The sequence below is a fragment of the Petaurus breviceps genome, unplaced genomic scaffold, assembly GCF_028583685.1.
Source record: "Petaurus breviceps papuanus isolate PSGF00001 unplaced genomic scaffold, PetGlider_PUasm1.0 90808, whole genome shotgun sequence".
NCBI classification, from domain to species: Eukaryota; Metazoa; Chordata; class Mammalia; order Diprotodontia; family Petauridae; genus Petaurus; species Petaurus breviceps.
This window is the reverse complement of record NW_027187349.1, coordinates 17,904,097-17,922,549: the sequence shown is the minus strand read 5'-3', so window position 1 is coordinate 17,922,549 and position 18,453 is coordinate 17,904,097. Positions and strand designations below refer to the sequence as shown.

The 18,453-nt window shown below is 36.5% G+C and overlaps 1 protein-coding gene across 4 annotated transcripts in view; it reads right to left on the bottom strand.

The window, feature by feature from the left end:
- CCDC18 (coiled-coil domain containing 18) overlaps nucleotides 1-18,442 on the bottom strand; it is a 106,931-nt gene extending 88,489 nt beyond the window's left edge. The window contains exons 1-7 of one of the 4 annotated variants that reach the window (XM_069070527.1): nucleotides 17,708-17,846; nucleotides 17,047-17,068; nucleotides 15,697-15,837; nucleotides 11,924-12,083; nucleotides 10,743-10,913; nucleotides 10,079-10,185; nucleotides 6,086-6,214 (exon numbers count right to left, since the gene is read on the bottom strand). In XM_069070527.1, the coding sequence (XP_068926628.1) occupies nucleotides 6,086-6,214; nucleotides 10,079-10,185; nucleotides 10,743-10,913; nucleotides 11,924-11,968 (452 nt within the window). In that variant the 5' untranslated portion in view covers nucleotides 11,969-12,083; nucleotides 15,697-15,837; nucleotides 17,047-17,068; nucleotides 17,708-17,846. Of the gene's footprint in view, nucleotides 1-6,085; nucleotides 6,215-10,078; nucleotides 10,186-10,742; nucleotides 10,914-11,923; nucleotides 12,084-15,696; nucleotides 15,838-17,046; nucleotides 17,069-17,707 lie in introns of all 4 variants that reach the window. The other 3 variants (XM_069070526.1, XM_069070529.1, XM_069070528.1) reach the window with 3 other exon arrangements.
- Nucleotides 18,443-18,453: the final 11 nt, after the last annotated feature.

Here is an 18,453-nt window from a genome sequence, read left to right as displayed (position 1 = left end):
CATGGAGGAAAATTATCACTCTATCTTCAAATTTGTGATAGTGAGAACAGTAAAGCACAATCTTCTGACATCCACCTTAGACTTTAGAAGAAAAGATTACAAAGGATTCAGAAAAAGATTAGCTGGAACTTCAAGGGCCTAAGACTCTATAAGGAAAGTTGACCCAGAAGCAAAGCTCTCAAGGATAAAACTCTAAAAATAAACATAAAGTATTCTGGGGAAAGGTACAGGCATAATAAAGCTAAATTTCAGGGGCAGAGTCAAGGAGTTTGAGAGGTAGTATTTTTGCTTTAGCTCAGCCAGCACACCTTCTACACAACAACTGAAAAAAATCTGCAAGAACAAATTCTGAATGAGAAAACCAAGGAAAATGTCACAGTGAGTTATATTTCCAAGCCAGTGGTTAATATTTCAAACCCAAGCTTGGGAAAAATCAGTGTCATATTTCCAACCCAAGCTTAGGAAGACAGAGAACTTTGTTGACCTGGGTGGTGACAGGTTGGCAGTAATGGGTACATTCTAGCTCTTAGGGACTGACAGGGGGCCAAGATAGCATGCTAGGGCAGGAAGAATATGGGCAGAAAGAGAGCCCAGGGGATTCAAGAAATAGCACTGAGCAGAAGAACTGATGCCTCCTAGTAGGTCTGTAACCCTTTATTGAATTCCAGGTCACAGACCCAGGACAGAAAGGAAGTCTTGAGTGAGCGGGATCTTAGCTGAGTAACTGAACACAGAACATATTCCAGAAACTTTGCTGTGTGGCTCTGAGTTCATGAGCAGAGCAGCAACTCAGTTCTAACTTTTAACCTGGCACATAAGCCTGCAGTGGAATAACCAGGAAAGGAGACCAAAACCAAAGAGAAGGAAACAGTTTAGATGCTCTGAACCAGCAGGCTAACCATGACTGAGTCCAGCAGCAATCTATACTCAACTATACACAAGCCAACAGACCCAATTTGCAAAGCTCAGACTTAGAGGGAAGTGAACAGTCCTTTTCCTAAATCATAACACTTTGGAATCATTGATAACTTGCAGGACCCCAGACTGAGATGTGAAAGTGGTAGAAAACAGGACAGAAGATCAGGTCAGATGTGCCGTAACCCCAACCCCAAAAGTAAACAGAGCCCTATACTATCCATAAAGTCCAAAGGTCAGAAATAGGCTGGAAGAATGAGCAAACAGAAAGAGAATCATATGATAAAGAGCTACTGTTAGTGACAGGGAAGCTCAAAACTTAACTAATATTGTTTACAAGAAACACACTTGAAATTGAAATTAAACATGGAGTTAAAATAAGGGGCTGGGGCTGAATACACTATGCTTTTTAGTTGAAGTAAAAAAGGGCAGAAGTTGCGAACATGATCTCAGACAAAGCAAAAGCAAAAGCAAAAACAGACCTAATTAAAAGAGATAATTAGGGGAACTACATCTTGCTAAAAGGTATCACAGACAATGAACTGATATTCAGTGCTGAACACGTGTACATCAAAAGCATAGCATTTAAAATTTTAGAAGAAAAGATAAATGAGTTATAGGAGGAAACAGAAAGTAAAACTATAATACTAAGGAACCTAAACTTACACCTCTCAGACTTAGATAAATCTAAGCATAAAATAAATATGAAAGAAGTTAAGAAGCTAAGAGAATTTTAGAAAAGCTAGATATGATAGACTTCTGAAATGGGAATAGGAAGTATACCTATTTTTCTCTGCTATATAAGGCACCTTCACAAAAAATGATTATGTATTAGGGCATAAAAACCTCACAAATGCAAAAAAAAGCAGAAATATTAAGTGCACCTTTTTCTAATCATAATGTAGCAAAAATTACATTCAACAAAGGGTTCTTAAAGCATAGACTAAAATTCATTAGAAACTAACTTAATCCTAAAAAATGAATGGGTCAAAGAACAAATCACAGAAACAAGCAATAATTTCATTAAAGATAATGACAAAAATAAGACAACATACCAAAATTTGTGGGATGCAGCAAAAGCAGTTTTCAGGGGAAAATGTATTATCTCTAAATATTTACAATAATAAAAAAGAGAAAGAACAGATCAATGATTTAGACATGCAACAAAAAAAATTAGAAAACCAACAAATTAAAAACCCTCAATTAAACACCAAAATAGACATCTTGAAAATCAAAGAAAGATGGAAAAACTGAAAGTTTAAGAAAAAATTGAATAAATAAAACTAGGAGCTGTTTACAAAAACAGACAAAATAAACCATTGACTAATTTGACTTAAAAAAAGAAAGAAGAAAATAAAATTACCAGTGTCAAAAATAAAAAAGGGGAATTCACAACCAATGAAGATGAAACAAAAGTAATGATTAGGAACTATTTTGCCAACTATATGCCAATAACACTGGCAATCTTAATAAAATGGATGAATATTTATAGAAAAATAAATTGTTCATATTAACAAGAAACAGAATACTTAAATAACCATATCTTAGAAAATTGATTAAATCATAAATGAAATCCTTAAGAAAAAAAAACCCTAAAACCCCAACCCCCAGGATTAAATGTATTTACAAGCAAATTCTACCAAATATTTAAATAACAGTTGATTCTAATACTATATAAGCTGAAAAAGATAGGTAAAGAAGAAGTACTACACCAAGCTACTTCTATGACCCAAATATAGTTATCGATACTTAAACCAGAAAGAGCTGAAACAAGAAAAAGAAAACTATAAACTAATTTCCCTAATGAATATTGATACAAAAATTTTTAAATGAAACACTAGCAAGGAGAATGTGGCAATATATCACAAAGATCATGCACTATGACCAAGCTTGGATTTATAATAGGAATGGTTCAATATTATCCTGGTTCAATATTAGGAAAATTATAAGCATTACTGATTATATCAATAACAAAACCAAGAAAAATCATGATTATTTCAATAGATGCAGAAAAAGCTTTTTTTTTTCCTTTTGGAGGGCAATTGGGGTTAAGTAACTTGCCCAAGGTTACACAGCTAGTTTTTTTGTGTGGGTCTCAGTATCTGAGGCTGGAACCAAACTCGGGTCCTCCTGATTCCGGGTGCTGGCGCTTTACTCACTGCGCCCCCTAGCCACCCCAAGATAAAGCTTTTGATACCCATTTCTGTTAAAAACGCTAAAAAGTTTAGGAATAAATGGAGCTTTCCTTAAAATGATAAGTATTACTCATCTAAAACCAAGAGAAAGCTCTATTTATAATGTGGATAGGCTAAAAACCTTTCCAATAAGAGTGAAGCAAGGATGTTCATTATGAACATTATTATTCAGTATTATACTAGAAATGCTAGCTATCATAATAAGACAAGGAAAAGAAACTGAAGGAATAAGCAAATGTAAGGAGGAAGCAAAATTATCACTTTTTCCATATGATATAGCATATGAACCATGGAACTGGTTCAAAGAGGGAAGAATATGTGTGTGTATATGTATACCTACACACACACACACACACACACACACACACACATTCAGTTGGGTATAGAATGCTATCTCACACAGCAGGAGGGGAAGTAGGAGGGGAAGGGGATAAAAGAAAGGAGGTAGAAGTGATAAAAGGGAGGACAGATTAAAGGAGACAGTGATCAGAAGCAAAACAGACTTTTGAGGAGGTATAGGGTAAAGAGAAAGAAGGATAAACAGAAGAAAACAGAATGGAGGGAAATACATAGTTAGTAATCATAACTGTGAATGTGAATGGGATGAACTCACCCATAAAACAGAAGCAGACAAGAGAATGAATTAGAAACCAGAGTCCAACAACATATTGTTTAACAGAGGCACACTTGAAACAGAAAGACACCCACACAGAGTTAAAATAAGGAGGTGGAGCAGAATCTATTATGCTTCAGCTAAAGTAAAAGACAGGAGTAGTAATCATGATCTCAGAAAGCAAAAATAGCCCTAATTAAAAGAGATAATCAATTTTGATAAAAGGTACCATAGACAACAAAGTAATAAAATAAAAAAAATTTACAATAAGTTTCTCAGTTAAAAGTTTCATTTTTCAAATATATAAGGAACGAAGTCAAATTTATAAACATAAGAACCATTTCCCAACTGATAAACAGTCAAGGGATATGAACAGGCAATTTTCAGAAGAAGATATCAAAGTATCTATATAGTCATATGAAAAAATGCTTTAAATCACTTTTGATTAGGGAAATGCAAATTAAAACAGCTCTGAGGTACCATCTCATACTTATCAAAAATGACAAATGCTGGAGGGGATGATGGAAAATAATTAATGAAAAAAATAGGAAAATAATTAATGAACTGCTGGTGGAGTTGTGAACTGATCCAACCATTCTGGAGAACAATTTAGAACTATGCCCAAAGGGTTAAAAAACTGTACATATTATTTGACTCAGGAATACTATTACTAGGTCTATATATCCCAAAGAGACCAAAGAAAAAGGAAAAGGACTTATTTGTACAAAAATATTTATAGTACCTCTTTTTGTGGTGGCAAAGAATTGGGAATTATGGGGAAGCAATTAAATGGGGAATAGTTGAACAAATTGTGGCATGTCATTGGGATGGAATTACGCTATAAGACATGACGAGGCAGGATGGTTTCAGAAAAACCTGGGAAGACATAATATAAACTTCTGCAAAGTAAAGTGAGTAGAAACAGATCACTGTGTACAGTCCTAGCAATATTGTAATGATGATCAACTATGAAAGATTTAGCTACTTTGATCAATACAATGATGCAAGACAATTCAGAAGGACTCAGGATGAGAATTGTATCTACCTCTAGAGAGAAAACTTATGAACTAAGTGCAAATTGAAGTATAATTTTCTCACTTTATTTTTCTTGCTTTTTTTACAACATGACTAATATGGACATGTTTTCATGGTTTCCCATGTTTCCTGCCTTCTGAGTGGGTGGGGGAGGAGTTGGAAGGAAGGAAAGAATTTGGAAGTCAAAAATTTTAAAGAAATATTAAAAATAAATAACTTTTAAAAAATAAATATAATGAATAAGCTTTCTTTAAAAGAATAGAAAGGTAAGGGTGGGGTGGGATTAGGTTATGAAAGGTTCTTCATGCCAAAGGATTTTGTATTTGATCCTGGAGGTGAGAGCAAGTCACTGGAGTTTACTGAATATGGTGATATGGTCAGATCTGCACTTTAGAAAAATCACTTGAGTCGCTGAATGGAGTATAAACTGAAACACAGAGAGACTTGAAGTAGACTATTATAGTAATAGAGGAGTTAGATGATAAGAGTTTGTACAATTAATAAATTAATGTCAATTATGAGAGGGCTGTCCATCTCTAGCCAAGTATTCTTAGCCTTCTATCATTCAACATTTTTATCAATGACTTAGATAATGGCTCAAACATGTTTATTAAATTTATAGATGATATGAAACAGAGGGAAAGCTAATACACTGGATAAAAGTCTACTTGGTGGCCATTCACTGAACAAGCATTTATTAAGAATAGAAATATATGTTTTTGCAAACAATCCCTTGTAAGGATTTTTTTAAAAACCTTTTAAAAATTGTTTGTACTTTTTTTTTTCCTCAATGGAAGTAGAGATAAAGGAGCAGAAGACCAAGTTTATAGTGGGGAAGAAATCAATACTATTTTAAGGCTATTTATAATGTCCCATTCATTATCCCTCTATCTTGGGGAAAGCACATGTAAGAGAACAATGGAATAGCTCTTGTGTAAAGTAGTTGCTAGATTCTTGCTTCCCTGGCTACTGTCCACCTAACTCAACTAGAATGGCTGAACCCCCTTATCTGAGAGCCAATCTTGCCCTGCCAAACTTCAGTCTCAGTTTATTGCAAACACCTACTGCCCTTCCTCCTACACACATACTGCTGAACCAAGCTGGAAAAAATTATGAAACTGTGCTTACTGAATAAAGTTCTCAATATCAAGTGTAAAAGAAAAAAATACTGACATTAAAGGATTTTCATTAAAGTATTTTTAACCAGTTGATTTCAGAATTCTTGTTTAAATTACTCACCTGTTAGAAACACTTAATGAAAAGTGTAAATATATAAGGCATTCCTTTATATGTGCTAAAACTAAAAATGATTTCATTTTAAAAATACCTCTTTCCTTGTTTACTTTGTTCAATCAAATCCAATTTTAACTCTGAACATTTTTCTTTCAACTTCTGTAAACTTTGTTCCTTTTCAATCACTGTTTTCTGGCTCTGTTCTAATTTATCTTCTGCTTCCCTATGAAAAGAAACGAGCATGAGGTTTTAAGACAATAAGAAAAAGATGAGTTATTTTACAATTCTGGTATTTTGAATACATTAATTTAAACAGAGAATATAAGACATGTCTCCAAAGAGAAAAATCTGAATCGGGTATCTTTCGAATTAACTTATTTTCTTATTGACAGCTTAATGAGTCAGCATATATCCCTCAAGTTTCAAAATTCAACCCATCAATAAATATTTTAAATGAAAAGCAACATGGTAATGATTATAGCAATGGCTCCCTGAAACTTTAATGACTCTCATGACAATTATTAGTTATTAGCTATTAGTTATTAGCAATTATTAGTATGCATTAGTACGCAAGTGATTAAGAAATGGTTAAGATACATGATAAAAAGCTACTATGAATTTTATTAAGTTTGTATTTTATTCAATACAAAAGCATACATATATATTTTGAAAACAGTAGTATATTTATATTTTTGTGATTTTATCAGTAATAATTTATATTCAGATTTGGACATTCATTTTATCAGCTATTGTGTTTGGGTTTCATAGGCGTTTAAACTTCACAAGTCTGACATCTAACACAGAAAGCAAGGTTCAGATGATATTTTCATAAGCTTAATACCTATTTAATTCAAGGCAAAACAAATTATTTTGAGGCAGTTAGTGCAGTGGATAGAGTACTAGAAGACCTCAGGAAAACCTGTGTTCAAATCCAACCTCAGACACTGTGTGACCTCAGTAAGACATTTAACCTATCTGCCTCAGTTTTCCCACCTGTACAGTAGGGATAATAATAGTACATATCTCCCAGGGTTGTTGTGAGGATAAAATGAGACATTTTTAAGGTGTTTTGCGAACCATAAGGCACTATGTAAACAGTAGCTATTTATGCCAAATAAGTACATGGTACTGAGAATCACAAACTCACAATCTGTGACTAAATATCAGTCACACTGACATTTAGTTTTTTTAGAGGCTCAGGAATTTGCTTGCTAGTCTTTCTTGCTGTGTTCATTAGCCTAATTTTGGTGCTTCTTCATATAATAAAAGTTGGGAAACAGGTTATCATATGAACCAGAATGGGGTTTTGGGGGCTGGTTGGTAAATAAGGAAAGGAGAACAGGAGCAAACACGACCTATCCAGTTCAGCTTCATTCACTCCCATGTCTTCTTCTCTCTACCTGGGCCCCTACATTGACCACAGTTCCTCAAAAAGACCCTCTATTGCAGAAGGCCTTTTATCTAAGCCATTAATACTATGCCTCTTTATTCTCAAGGCAGATTACTCCCCTCCCCCAACAAGGGGACCTAGGAAGAAAGACTGCAAGTTACCTGAGGTCAAAGAATCTACATTGCTCTTCCTTGTACCCCAACAGGGACCAGTCAGGTTTGAGGTACACAGTAAAGGCTCAATGAATCTCAGCTGAATGAATAAAGGAATGAAAGCAGCAAACATACAGTGGAAACTGAGAGTTACAAAGAAGGAGCTTTAACAACTCAATCAATTATTTATCATTATATATGATTGCCTTTCTTTACTTTATTCAAATACCATTACTAAATAAGTATTTTATTAGAAAGAGAAGTACAACAGAAAGAACAAAATCCACCTCTGCCACAACTAGTAATCTTTGCATCTTTGGGTAATTCCCTTAGCCTCTCTGAGCTTCAGTCTCTTCTTCCATAAAATCAGGGGCATCACTACTGAGGTCCCCCTTCCACCTGTAAATCTTTGATCTTGGGATTTTAAACTTACCCATGAAGGACTGACTGTATTGTTTTAAAAGGGTAAGAAAATTAACTAGTTCAAACTTTAGTCAGAATGTATAAACTATGCAACAAGTTTAGTCTTTTTTTTAGCTCAATTTTGTCATGTGGACTAATAATAGTATTCAATTAACTCTTTGTGGAAGGATTTAACTCTGCCATTTATTTGAATTACACCTGAAGCACAAGACTAGTTTTCAATTACTGCTAAATATATCTCCTCTGCCCACTTACTCTGCATTGAACCTACAGCCTTATCTTAGGTTACAAGAAAGGAGAAAATCTTTTTTCCAAATGAAATGTCTATTTCCTCAGCTGAAAAGCCCATTTTTTGTCAAAGATAGGAAAATATTTATTTAAACTGCCATCTTACAACCCCCACACAAGTGAAAACCATGACTGTAAACCTAGGAAAACAAAATCTATTGAGAATGATAACTGCTTTGCTTCCACAAGGCAGAGCTTTCCACCCCAGGTCTATAACCAGAAGTTAGGAGATGAACAATAGGAGCAGTCATTCAACTGCCTCTCAAGTTGTCACATATACATTCACTATTCTATGGAAAAATGTCATAAATTTCCAGACTCTATGGCACAAAAGTATATGCTACAGATTTTTTTTTTAAAATCTGGGGATTGGGGCGGCTAGGTGGCACAGTGAATAGAGCACTGACCCTGAAGTCAGAAGGACCTGAGTTCAAATCTGGCCTCAGACACTTAACACTTACTAGCCATGTGACCTTGGGCAAGTCACTTAACCCCAATTGCCCTGCCTTCTCCCCTCCAAAAAGAAAAAAAATTAAATATCTGGGGATTACACATTTCCCACGATGAGGTGTTTAATTTTTCAAATGTTAGTATATTTAGTGTTTACTGAACTTTACACATATAGGCTTTCTAATCCCTACAACTCATAGGTCACCTTGATGCAATCTAGCCACTGCCCCCAACCCCAATATCTCAACTTCCTCACATGCCTCACTAGAACAGCAGGTGTATCAACCACACCTATCAAGTCTCAAACAGGACCACAATAGCCAGCCAAGCAGAAAGCAGCACCAATAGGACACGGAGAAGGACTTTCGACCGCTAAATCATAACCTAAATGGACATCTTCACAGTAATAGCAAGGAATAGTCCTACTGTGAATTTACGAGATAGAGAGGCTTAATATCATTATCACACATTAATGACCCCCATGAATTTTTCTGTATGTTCTGGATAACCACAATGAGCAGTTCCAGCAAGGCTAGGACCCCTCCCATAGCAATAAACCCCTCCCACATCTTGATATTCATATATTCTGTGATGATGTAATTGAATCTTCTGCTGTATAAAAATCCCTGTCTTGCTTTGATAAGCTGCTGGCTCCTTCTTGGAGCTTGGCCCACTTTCTAAGAAGCATAATTCTCAATAAATGCCTTTGCTTGGGTTGGAGATGATCTGAGTCTATGAATTCTTCTGAGATGACCCGGCAACACACTTTGAACCTCAACAACCTCACCCAGACCCTTTTAGTCTCTGTTTCCTCTCTATTAGAAAATTAAGATTCAGGCAAGAAGTAAGAAGTCTCAAAATATTCCATATGAGGTTTGTTTGGTATTTTGCCAGTGAAGATTAGTATTCTCTATTATATGACAGTATAAAATGTGGCAAAAATAAGATACATAATTTAATATATACCACATATCTCTACTTATTAGAAATATATATTTTAATGAAATGGCACAAGATACAAATATATCATTACACATACAAAATGTGTTATAATGGGGGCAACTAGGTGGCGCAGTGAGTAAAAGCACCCGCCCCAGAGTCAAGAGGACTGGAGTTCGGTTCTGGCCTCAGACTCTGAACACCCACACAAAAAAAACTAGCAGTGTAACCTTGGGCAAGTTATTAACCCCAACTGCCCTCTAAAAAGAAAAAAATGTGTTATAACGGAAAGGAAGGCTCTGAAGATTAGATTCAGTGAGCACTGGGTACTGTTTCTAAAAAAACTGAAAGCTACTGACCATTAGGAATGTACTGGAAAAAACAAAATTTTACAAGGTCATACATTTAAGAAAGATAATGATGTACAATGTTTCTTATTTTCTACCTCAAAACTTTATCTTGGGCTGAAACTTCTGCTTCCAAATTTATAATCTGTTCTTCTAAAATTGGGATGCTAAAGGACTGTGACTGAGCACTTTCAAAAACACAGATCTGAAATTAAAAAACAAAAAAATGTATTTAGTCTCTCTGAGTCTTAGTTTCCTCATCTGTAAAATGAGACTGAGGTAGATCAGGGCTCCATAGCCCCTCCCTCCACTATTATCACTCTGGTGATCAGTTATAAAACTGATAAATGCAGTAAGTTTTAGGGTAACCACCAACCTCTTTCCTTTAAGAACCTAAGTATCAAAAGAAACAACCCTGTTGTTCCTGCCCCCCCCCATTGACCTGAAGGTCATATTTACTTACCAGTAATCTCAATACTTCAAGGATCTCCAATTATCTGGAGAGAGATAGTGGGAAGTGGGAATATACACAGAGGAAGGGGAATCAACTTTCCATTTCCCCAGAGTATATGATACCTACTGTTGTCCTACTATTAAAAAGCTCTAACTGGTATAATACAATTGCTATAAATAAAATTCATCAAGGAGTAAGCAATACTAAATCAAACATAAGAATAATGTTTTCCTTTAATCAGGAAATATAAAAAAGGATTAGTTACCTTTTGCCCTAAACATAAGGATTTACCATTTTAAGATACATACTTTTGATCTTGATTGTGTCAATTCAAAATGGAGAGATTCTATTTTATTCATTAGGATATGATTGTGAGAGATCAAAGAAGCATTATGTTGCCGAAGTTTATTCAGTTTCTCCCGAAGGCCTTTATTTTCCTGGTCCACACTTGTGTTAGCGATAGAAGATACAACATAAGACTAGAGGCAAGAAAGAAAGTCATCTATTTTGGATCATCTTACTTTAAAAAATCAAAGTCATTATACATTATAAATGAGAAATAAAGATTAACAAAAGTTTTGTCAATGAGTGCTACCCATTTATTTATAAATAGGTCTGAAAATGAAGAGTCAGTCTAGGTAGATTTACTATTTTCAAATTGCATTAATTAATAAATATGAGCTAGATAAGGCATATAACTAGGAGAATATGTGACAGTCTCCTGAATCCCACAGAATAGAAGAAAGAGTATAAGATATGGCTATCAGTGTTGCTCGATACCTGTGTGCAGCCTTGGCTGAACTGCTTAACCTTCTTGTGTTTCCTTACATGTAAAATAAGTGCATTAGACCAGATTTAGACTAGATTTCACCTCTGATGTGACTTCTAGTCTTGAATTCTGTGGTCCGTCATAGCATTCATAGGAATTTAGGCTGTAAAAAGTTACTATCTTTTGGCTTGAATTAGTTCATTAAACTAGCCATGCATATTCCTTAAAAACAAAACTGTCCACTGCCAGAGTTGGAAAAATTGTGAAGGAAAAGTAGGAATACTGAGCACTTAGTGGCTAGTAATTTCTGAACTCTAAGGATAGCAAGTGTAGTAATAATAGGGTTTATTATTAAGAAACAATTACTCCTGGTCACTGCCACCATAATCAAACAACAAAACCAAAATCTAAGCACCTAGCTTCACAGGTGGAGGTGGGTGTGGGTTGGAAAACAAGGAAATAGATAGTAAGGCCCTTGCTCTCATGGAGCTAAAGTCGAATTGTGCAAATAAACTATGTACATACACAAAAGTTAGAAAATATCACTGCACTACAACAGATACTTTTTAGGAAGGAAATATGAACAAGCATTGTAGTGTCTATGTGCCCAAAACTATACTAGAGATCTGAGAAATAACAAATAATGACAGTCTCTATAAAAGCCATAACATATTAAGAGAAGAAATGTTTTATTCAAATAATGCTAAAAATAATAATAACCTTGTCTCTTGATTTTCTTTGGAGATCACTACTGCTGTAAGGCATTTTATGAGTAGGATAATTTGCTCCAGGGTAGAAAGGTTGAACAAGATCATCTACTGAGAGTCTCTCAAACCTTGTTGGATGGATGCTATTCTCAGAACTGTTACCTAGACTATCACTAGGAAGAAAAAGAAAAAAAAAAGATTTTTCTAATCCTTAAGTAAATACATGAAAAAAAGCTCTTAAATTCACAGAAATGAAAATAGAAAACAAAAGGAAATATTAGATTCACATATTTGAAGTTACTGGTTCTTCTATTAACATCTTATTTCTTTAAAAATTAAAATTTGTTTTGAAAATCTAAACCCTAGGTATTTTTCAGAGCCTATATGTTCAGAATGCTTAGGATCCAAATAATAAAAATAAGTCTGCTGAAATACAGTGTAGCATAATAGCTAGAATACAACACTCATGTCCAAAGCCTATTTCTCTGTATGATCATGGGGATAAGTCACTCAACTCCCTTGAATTACAGAACAGCTGAGATTTGCCTCCTAGGGTATTAAAGTAAACATCTACTTTAGTCTTTAAATTTTGTATCACAATTCAAAAAAAAATTTAACCTTTGTCAAGCATGAATTTGGTCAAAGCATTCTTCTAGATAACTGAGAAGCACAGACAAAAGTGAAAGTCATTGCTCTCCCTGCAAGGAGCTTACCCCATTGAGAGAGAGCAACAGGTGATGTGGGGGAATAATGCAGAGTGCTCTAGGAAAGTTTAAAGGGACAGCACTTTGAGCTTCAGAGATCCAGGGAAAGCTACAAAAAGAAGAGGTGATACCTAATGTTAAAAGGATTCTAAAAGACAGAAATGAGTAAATATTTTAGCCATGGGGACAGGAGATAGATTAATTTGTTAAGGGAACACCTAGTAGTTCAAGTCTGTATGAAACACAAAATATTTTAAGAGAAATAATGTGAAAATAGTTTGGAAAAATAGAATAGGGCCAGACTGTAGGTGGCTTCAAATGCCAGGTTACAAAGTTTACATTATTCAGAGAAAGTCTGACTAAAGGGATTTTTGTTTGTTTGCTTGTTTTTAAATAGAGGAATGTCTGGGGTCACACTTTTCTTTGGAAGATTATTAAGGAGCTGTTTAAGGTCACTAGCCTCACTTTCTCCTCCAGAGGCATCTGGGTCCAGTGGCCTGATATTCATCAGGATGACTGGAGATGGCTTAGAATGAAATGGGAGACCCTGGCCCTTTTAGGTTAAGGCCTTTTCAAGTTCTCACTTTGAGTGAGGTAATGCCCATTCAGTGAATAGGCAGGCCTCTTTAAGAAGTGAGTCCAGGAGAAGAGATGACTTTATGACCAAACAAGAATTAGAGGCCATTATAAAATGCAATATGGATAATTTGAATTACATTAAATTGAAAAGCTTCTGTACAAACAAAGCCAATGTAACCAGGATTAAGAGGGAAGCAGAAAATTGGGAAAGAATTTTTATAACCTATGTCACTGATAAAGGACTCATTTCTAAAATATACAAAGAACTGAGTCAAATCTATAAGAATACAAGTCATGGGGCAGCCAGGTGGCTCAGCGAGAAAGAGCACCAGCTCCAGTGTCGGGGTGACCTGGGGATCAAATCTGGGCTCAGATACTTAGCACCACACCCAGAAATAACTGGCCTTGTAACCTTGAGCAAGTTACTTAACCCCAATTGCTTTAAAAAAAAAAAAAAGAATACAAGTCATTCCCCAATTGATAAATGGTCAAAGGATATGAACAGGCAGTTTACAGAGGAAAAAATTAAAGATATTTATAAGCATATGAAAAAATGCTCTAAATCACTATTGATTAGAGAAATGCAAATCAAAACAACTCTGAGGTGCCACATCTCACCAGTCAGATTGGCTAGGATGACAAAACAAGAAAATGACAAATGATGGAGAGGATGTGGACAAATTGGAACACTAATGCATTGCTGGTGGAGTTGTGAACTTATCCAACCATTCTGGAAAGCAATCTGGAATTATGCCCAAAGGGCTATAAATAATTTCATACCCTTTGACCCAGCAATACCACTTCTAGAGTTGTATCCCAAGGAGATCACGGAAGTGGGAAAAAGACCCATATGTACAAAAATATTTATAGCAGCTCTTTTTGTGGTAGCAAAGAATTGGAAATTAAGGGGGTGCCCATCAATTGGGGAATGGCTGAACAAGTTGTAGTATATGCATGTTATGGAATACTATTGTGCAATAAGAAACAAGGAGCAGATGGACTTCATATTTACCTGGAGAGGCTTATATGAACTGACGCTGAGTGAGAAGAGTAGAGCCAGGAGGAATTTGTACACAATTACAGACACAACATATGTGTGAAAACCAGCTTTGATAAACTGGACTCTTCTCAGCAATCCAGAGTCATAAGTCAACCCCAAAAGACTCATGATGGAGAGAGATGTTTACATCCAGAGAAAGAACTGAGATTGAACCCAGATTGAAGCAAACTTCCTGCCCTTTTTCGTTTTCTTGTTTGGTTTTGTTTCCTCTTTCCCATTCTTCATTCCATCTGTTACAATCCTTCTTTATAACCTGACTAATGCCTAATGTGAAAGTATTTGCAGATACTATACTTGATTGTATGCCGCCATGGGGGGGAGGGGGGGCAGAGAGAAAATTTGAAACTCAAGGAATTGTGGTAATAAATCTTATTAACTAAAAGTAAACAAATTAATAAAGACCAAAAAAAAAAAAAGTGAGTCCAGGGATGGCCCTTTTAATTAGAAAAAAGAAAAAAAAATCAAAGTGGGAGGGGAAGACCCTCAGGGTTGCTGTTCCAAAGAGAAACAGTCACTATTGACATTCACTCAAAGCCAGGAGGACCCAAAATATAGCCAGTAAGTGGAGCTTGGGCAGGGACCTATTGAGGTCCAAGCTATGAGCCTCAAAGTGAAATGGGTGAGGAAAGGAAGGAGGGAAGGAAGAAAAGAAAGAAGCTCTCCCTCACTCAAATCAAAGTCAACTGCAAATCATGTAATCATTTTCCTGATGTCATGGTCCTCTTCAAAAAAACGAAGGACAAGGGGTGGCTAGGTGGCACAGTGAATAGAGCACCAGCCCTGGAGTTAGGAGGACCTGAGTTCAAATCTGACCTCAGACACTTAACATAAAACTAGTCATGTAACCTTGGGCAAGTCACTTAACCCCAATTGCCCTACTTTCCCCTCTCAAAAAAAAAAAAAAAGAAAACAAAGGACAAACACCAACGACAATTAAGCAGCTATGTGTAGGAATGGATTGGAGAGGGGAAAATTTAGAGGAAGAAAGACTAATTAGGAGCCTATTAAAATAGTTCAAGGGAGATATGATGAGGGCCTCACATGTCCAGATCTTAGTTTTCTTATCTATAAGGAAAAATATGATCTCTAAATCTAAAATTATTTGATTCTATGCTACAATTTCCTCTTAATATGAATGCCTTTCTAATATTTCTGTTTTGGGACAGCTAGGTGGCATAGTGAATAGAGCATCGGCCCTAGAGTCAGGAGGACCCGAGTTCAAATTTGACCTCAGACACTTAATACTTACTAGCCATGTGACCTTGGGCAAGTCACTTAACCCTAACTGCCCTCCAAAAAGCAGGGAAAAACAAAACAAAACAAATATTTCTATTTTTTATTGTGAGCTATTTTGTTTTTTGGAAAACATTTAAAATTTTTAATTTTCCCGGTATGACAACAAATTTAGGCATAATGTACATAATTCTAGAAATTATCACTTACCTATTAGAAAGCTCTTCTCCTAAATTCTGTAAATTCCATTCTGTTTTCTCCAATTCATTTCTTAATGAAGCAACATTTGCTAACAGATTTTCTTCTTCATTATCTTTTTGGTAGTATTCCAGCACAGTAGGGTCCACTTGGCTGAGGGGAAAAAAGCCATATTCTTCTATTAGTTTCCTTGATAAATCACTTAACCTCTCTGGGGATCAGTTCCTCACCTGTAAAATGAAAGGGTTGGACTAAATTAACACTAAAGTCCCTTCCACTTCTAAGCTTATATTATCCTCTAAATAACATACAAATTTATATCAACAAAAAATGCTATTGTTCAGCATTAGCAATTCTTTGAACTTGTAATCTCTAGATTAAATAGAAACTAATCTAACCTATTTTTAACTTCAGCTACTTTATAACCTTTCATAATATAAAAATGAGTGGGTTTTCTATATTACTTAAGAGCATCAAATCAATGAAAAATCTGATTGACATAATCATGTTGGATAAACTAATTTGTTATATGATCCCAGTTCTTATTTGTCTTTAACTGTTTGGCTTTATATTTATGCTACATAAATAATATTTTCAACAGGAGTTTCCTGAATTTATTTTTCAAAACTAGTTCAAATGTTCCCCTATACAGAAAACTCGATCTTTACCACACATATTTATATAGAAAAAGGAACTGAGGGGAGTTTGTGTCTAACAAAATGTCATGATAAAGATCTACAATAAAGTCTCATGAGGTTGTCACCATCACTGCCAAAAGTGTTCAGGTCACTTCTGTTTTTACTCCTGGAAGTTCTATCCAAATCAGAAAAGGTTCATCTTTGATCAGCACCTCTAAATGAACATTACACCTTTAGGAGCACAAAAGCTTTCCCCAACTGAATTCATCTTCCACCAAATTCCATTTTCTACATAATAATATCTGAGTGATAAAGAAGTTGTATTAACTTAGGATTGTGACTCTTTTACCTCTTCCTTCCTAATCTTGAAATTAGGCTCTTTAAACTCTTCATATCATTAAACAACTCTTCAACCTCTTAACACTCTTAGCAGCCTGTCAGGGACTTATTATCACAGCCCTTCCCCTAATGCCCTCTCCAAAGAGGTGAGGAACTAGTTTAAAAACCTAGTAACTGATGCCAAATCACTTTCATTGGAAGAAATTTTCAGAGTAACTTCACAAACACCAAAAAATTAAGTCTGGCAGTGAATAAGTTGACATTGTTCTTTTCTAATATATGAGCTGACTGGACTCTTCTCAATTCCCAAAATTTGCTTTTGGCTTTAAGGAACTTTTCCAAAGAAAATGGATTGCCCAAAGGTTGCTTGCCCACCCTGCCTTACCTTTCACATGGTTCCTAGTTCCCTGTAAAGAAAAAGGGAAATAGAGGGAAAGGTTGTTAAAGTGAAAGGCAGGAAAGGCCATTGGAATCCAACACTAAAATAGAATTTGGTAGCTATTCTACTATATATGAACATATACATATATTTAATGTAAAACTCTGGTTCTCCTAATTATTAACTGATAAATCTGAAGCCTACTGGCATATGTCCACATGGGTAACTGCATATGTACGTGTGTATACATATATGCACACAGATTCTTAGTGGGTCATTTACAGGTGGATAGGTTACTTTTTCCCCCTCGCCAATTATTACACACTCAATTCTTAAATTGGATTCCTGTACAATTACATATAAAGGTGATGACTTCTAACAGGAATTTCCCACCCACTCTTCTACGTCATTCCAAAGTCCAAGAACAATGAATCTATTCATGATGACGTCGCCACCTCCCCCACCCACATCCACCAGTTTCAGGGACTGAGAAGCCCCTCCGGGGCCCTTCACAGCCTCAATAACGTCGGTCGCTATCTCTACCCAACCCGGGCAGAACTTGATGGAATCGGTGGGCATTGATAACTAAGCCGATTTCCCCCCCTCCCTCTTCCAATCAAAACGCTTTAGGCTCTACCCTTTCTGAGGAGGGCAGAATCCTACACACCTTAAAGAAGCCGTCGGGTGGAAAGCGCTGAGAGCTGAGGAGGAAGAAGATGGGGAATTCTCCTTCAGCTCCCAGGTGAGATCTGAACCCGACCCAAAGACGTGCCTCGAGGAGGTAAAGGAAGTGATCTGGCTTCTCCCTTTTCGCGGGGACAGAGAGCCGATCCTATCGGTATCCGACCACCCGACAGAGGCGAGGGAGCGATGGGACGCGGGGTTCATGGCTCCCCTCCAGCTGACAGGGACGGAGGACGGCGCGCTCTCCCCAGGCCTGGCTCCTGGAGCAGCGCTAATCGCCCACCACCGGGGCAATGTTTGATGACGGAACCTAGCCTCGCAGCAGAGAACACCTCTGCTTTTCCTCTGCCCTCTGCTGCTGCGGCCTCTCTATTAGGTTCGCTGTGAGAAAGGTCCGCGCTGCAGCACTACGGCCCTCCTTCGCACGCCGCCCTGATCACCTCAGGTTTGTAACAGCCGCGAGAACCGTTAAAAACACCCCCTTTCCGAGTCTCCTATCCTGCGCACGCGCAAGAAGCGTCCAGGACGCTGCTGAAACGCACAAACCTTTTCGGGTATTGTAGTCCACAGGGCTCGTCTGAGTTGCGCCCTTCGGCGACCCTAAGAACTACATTTCCCACAATTCTCCCAAGAGGACAGTGGCGGAAGGGGGAAACCTAAAAGGTCCCTTAGTTGGGGCGTAACTTACTCAGTCCTTGCCTGGAGTATATTCTTGCACTTACCAGTTGG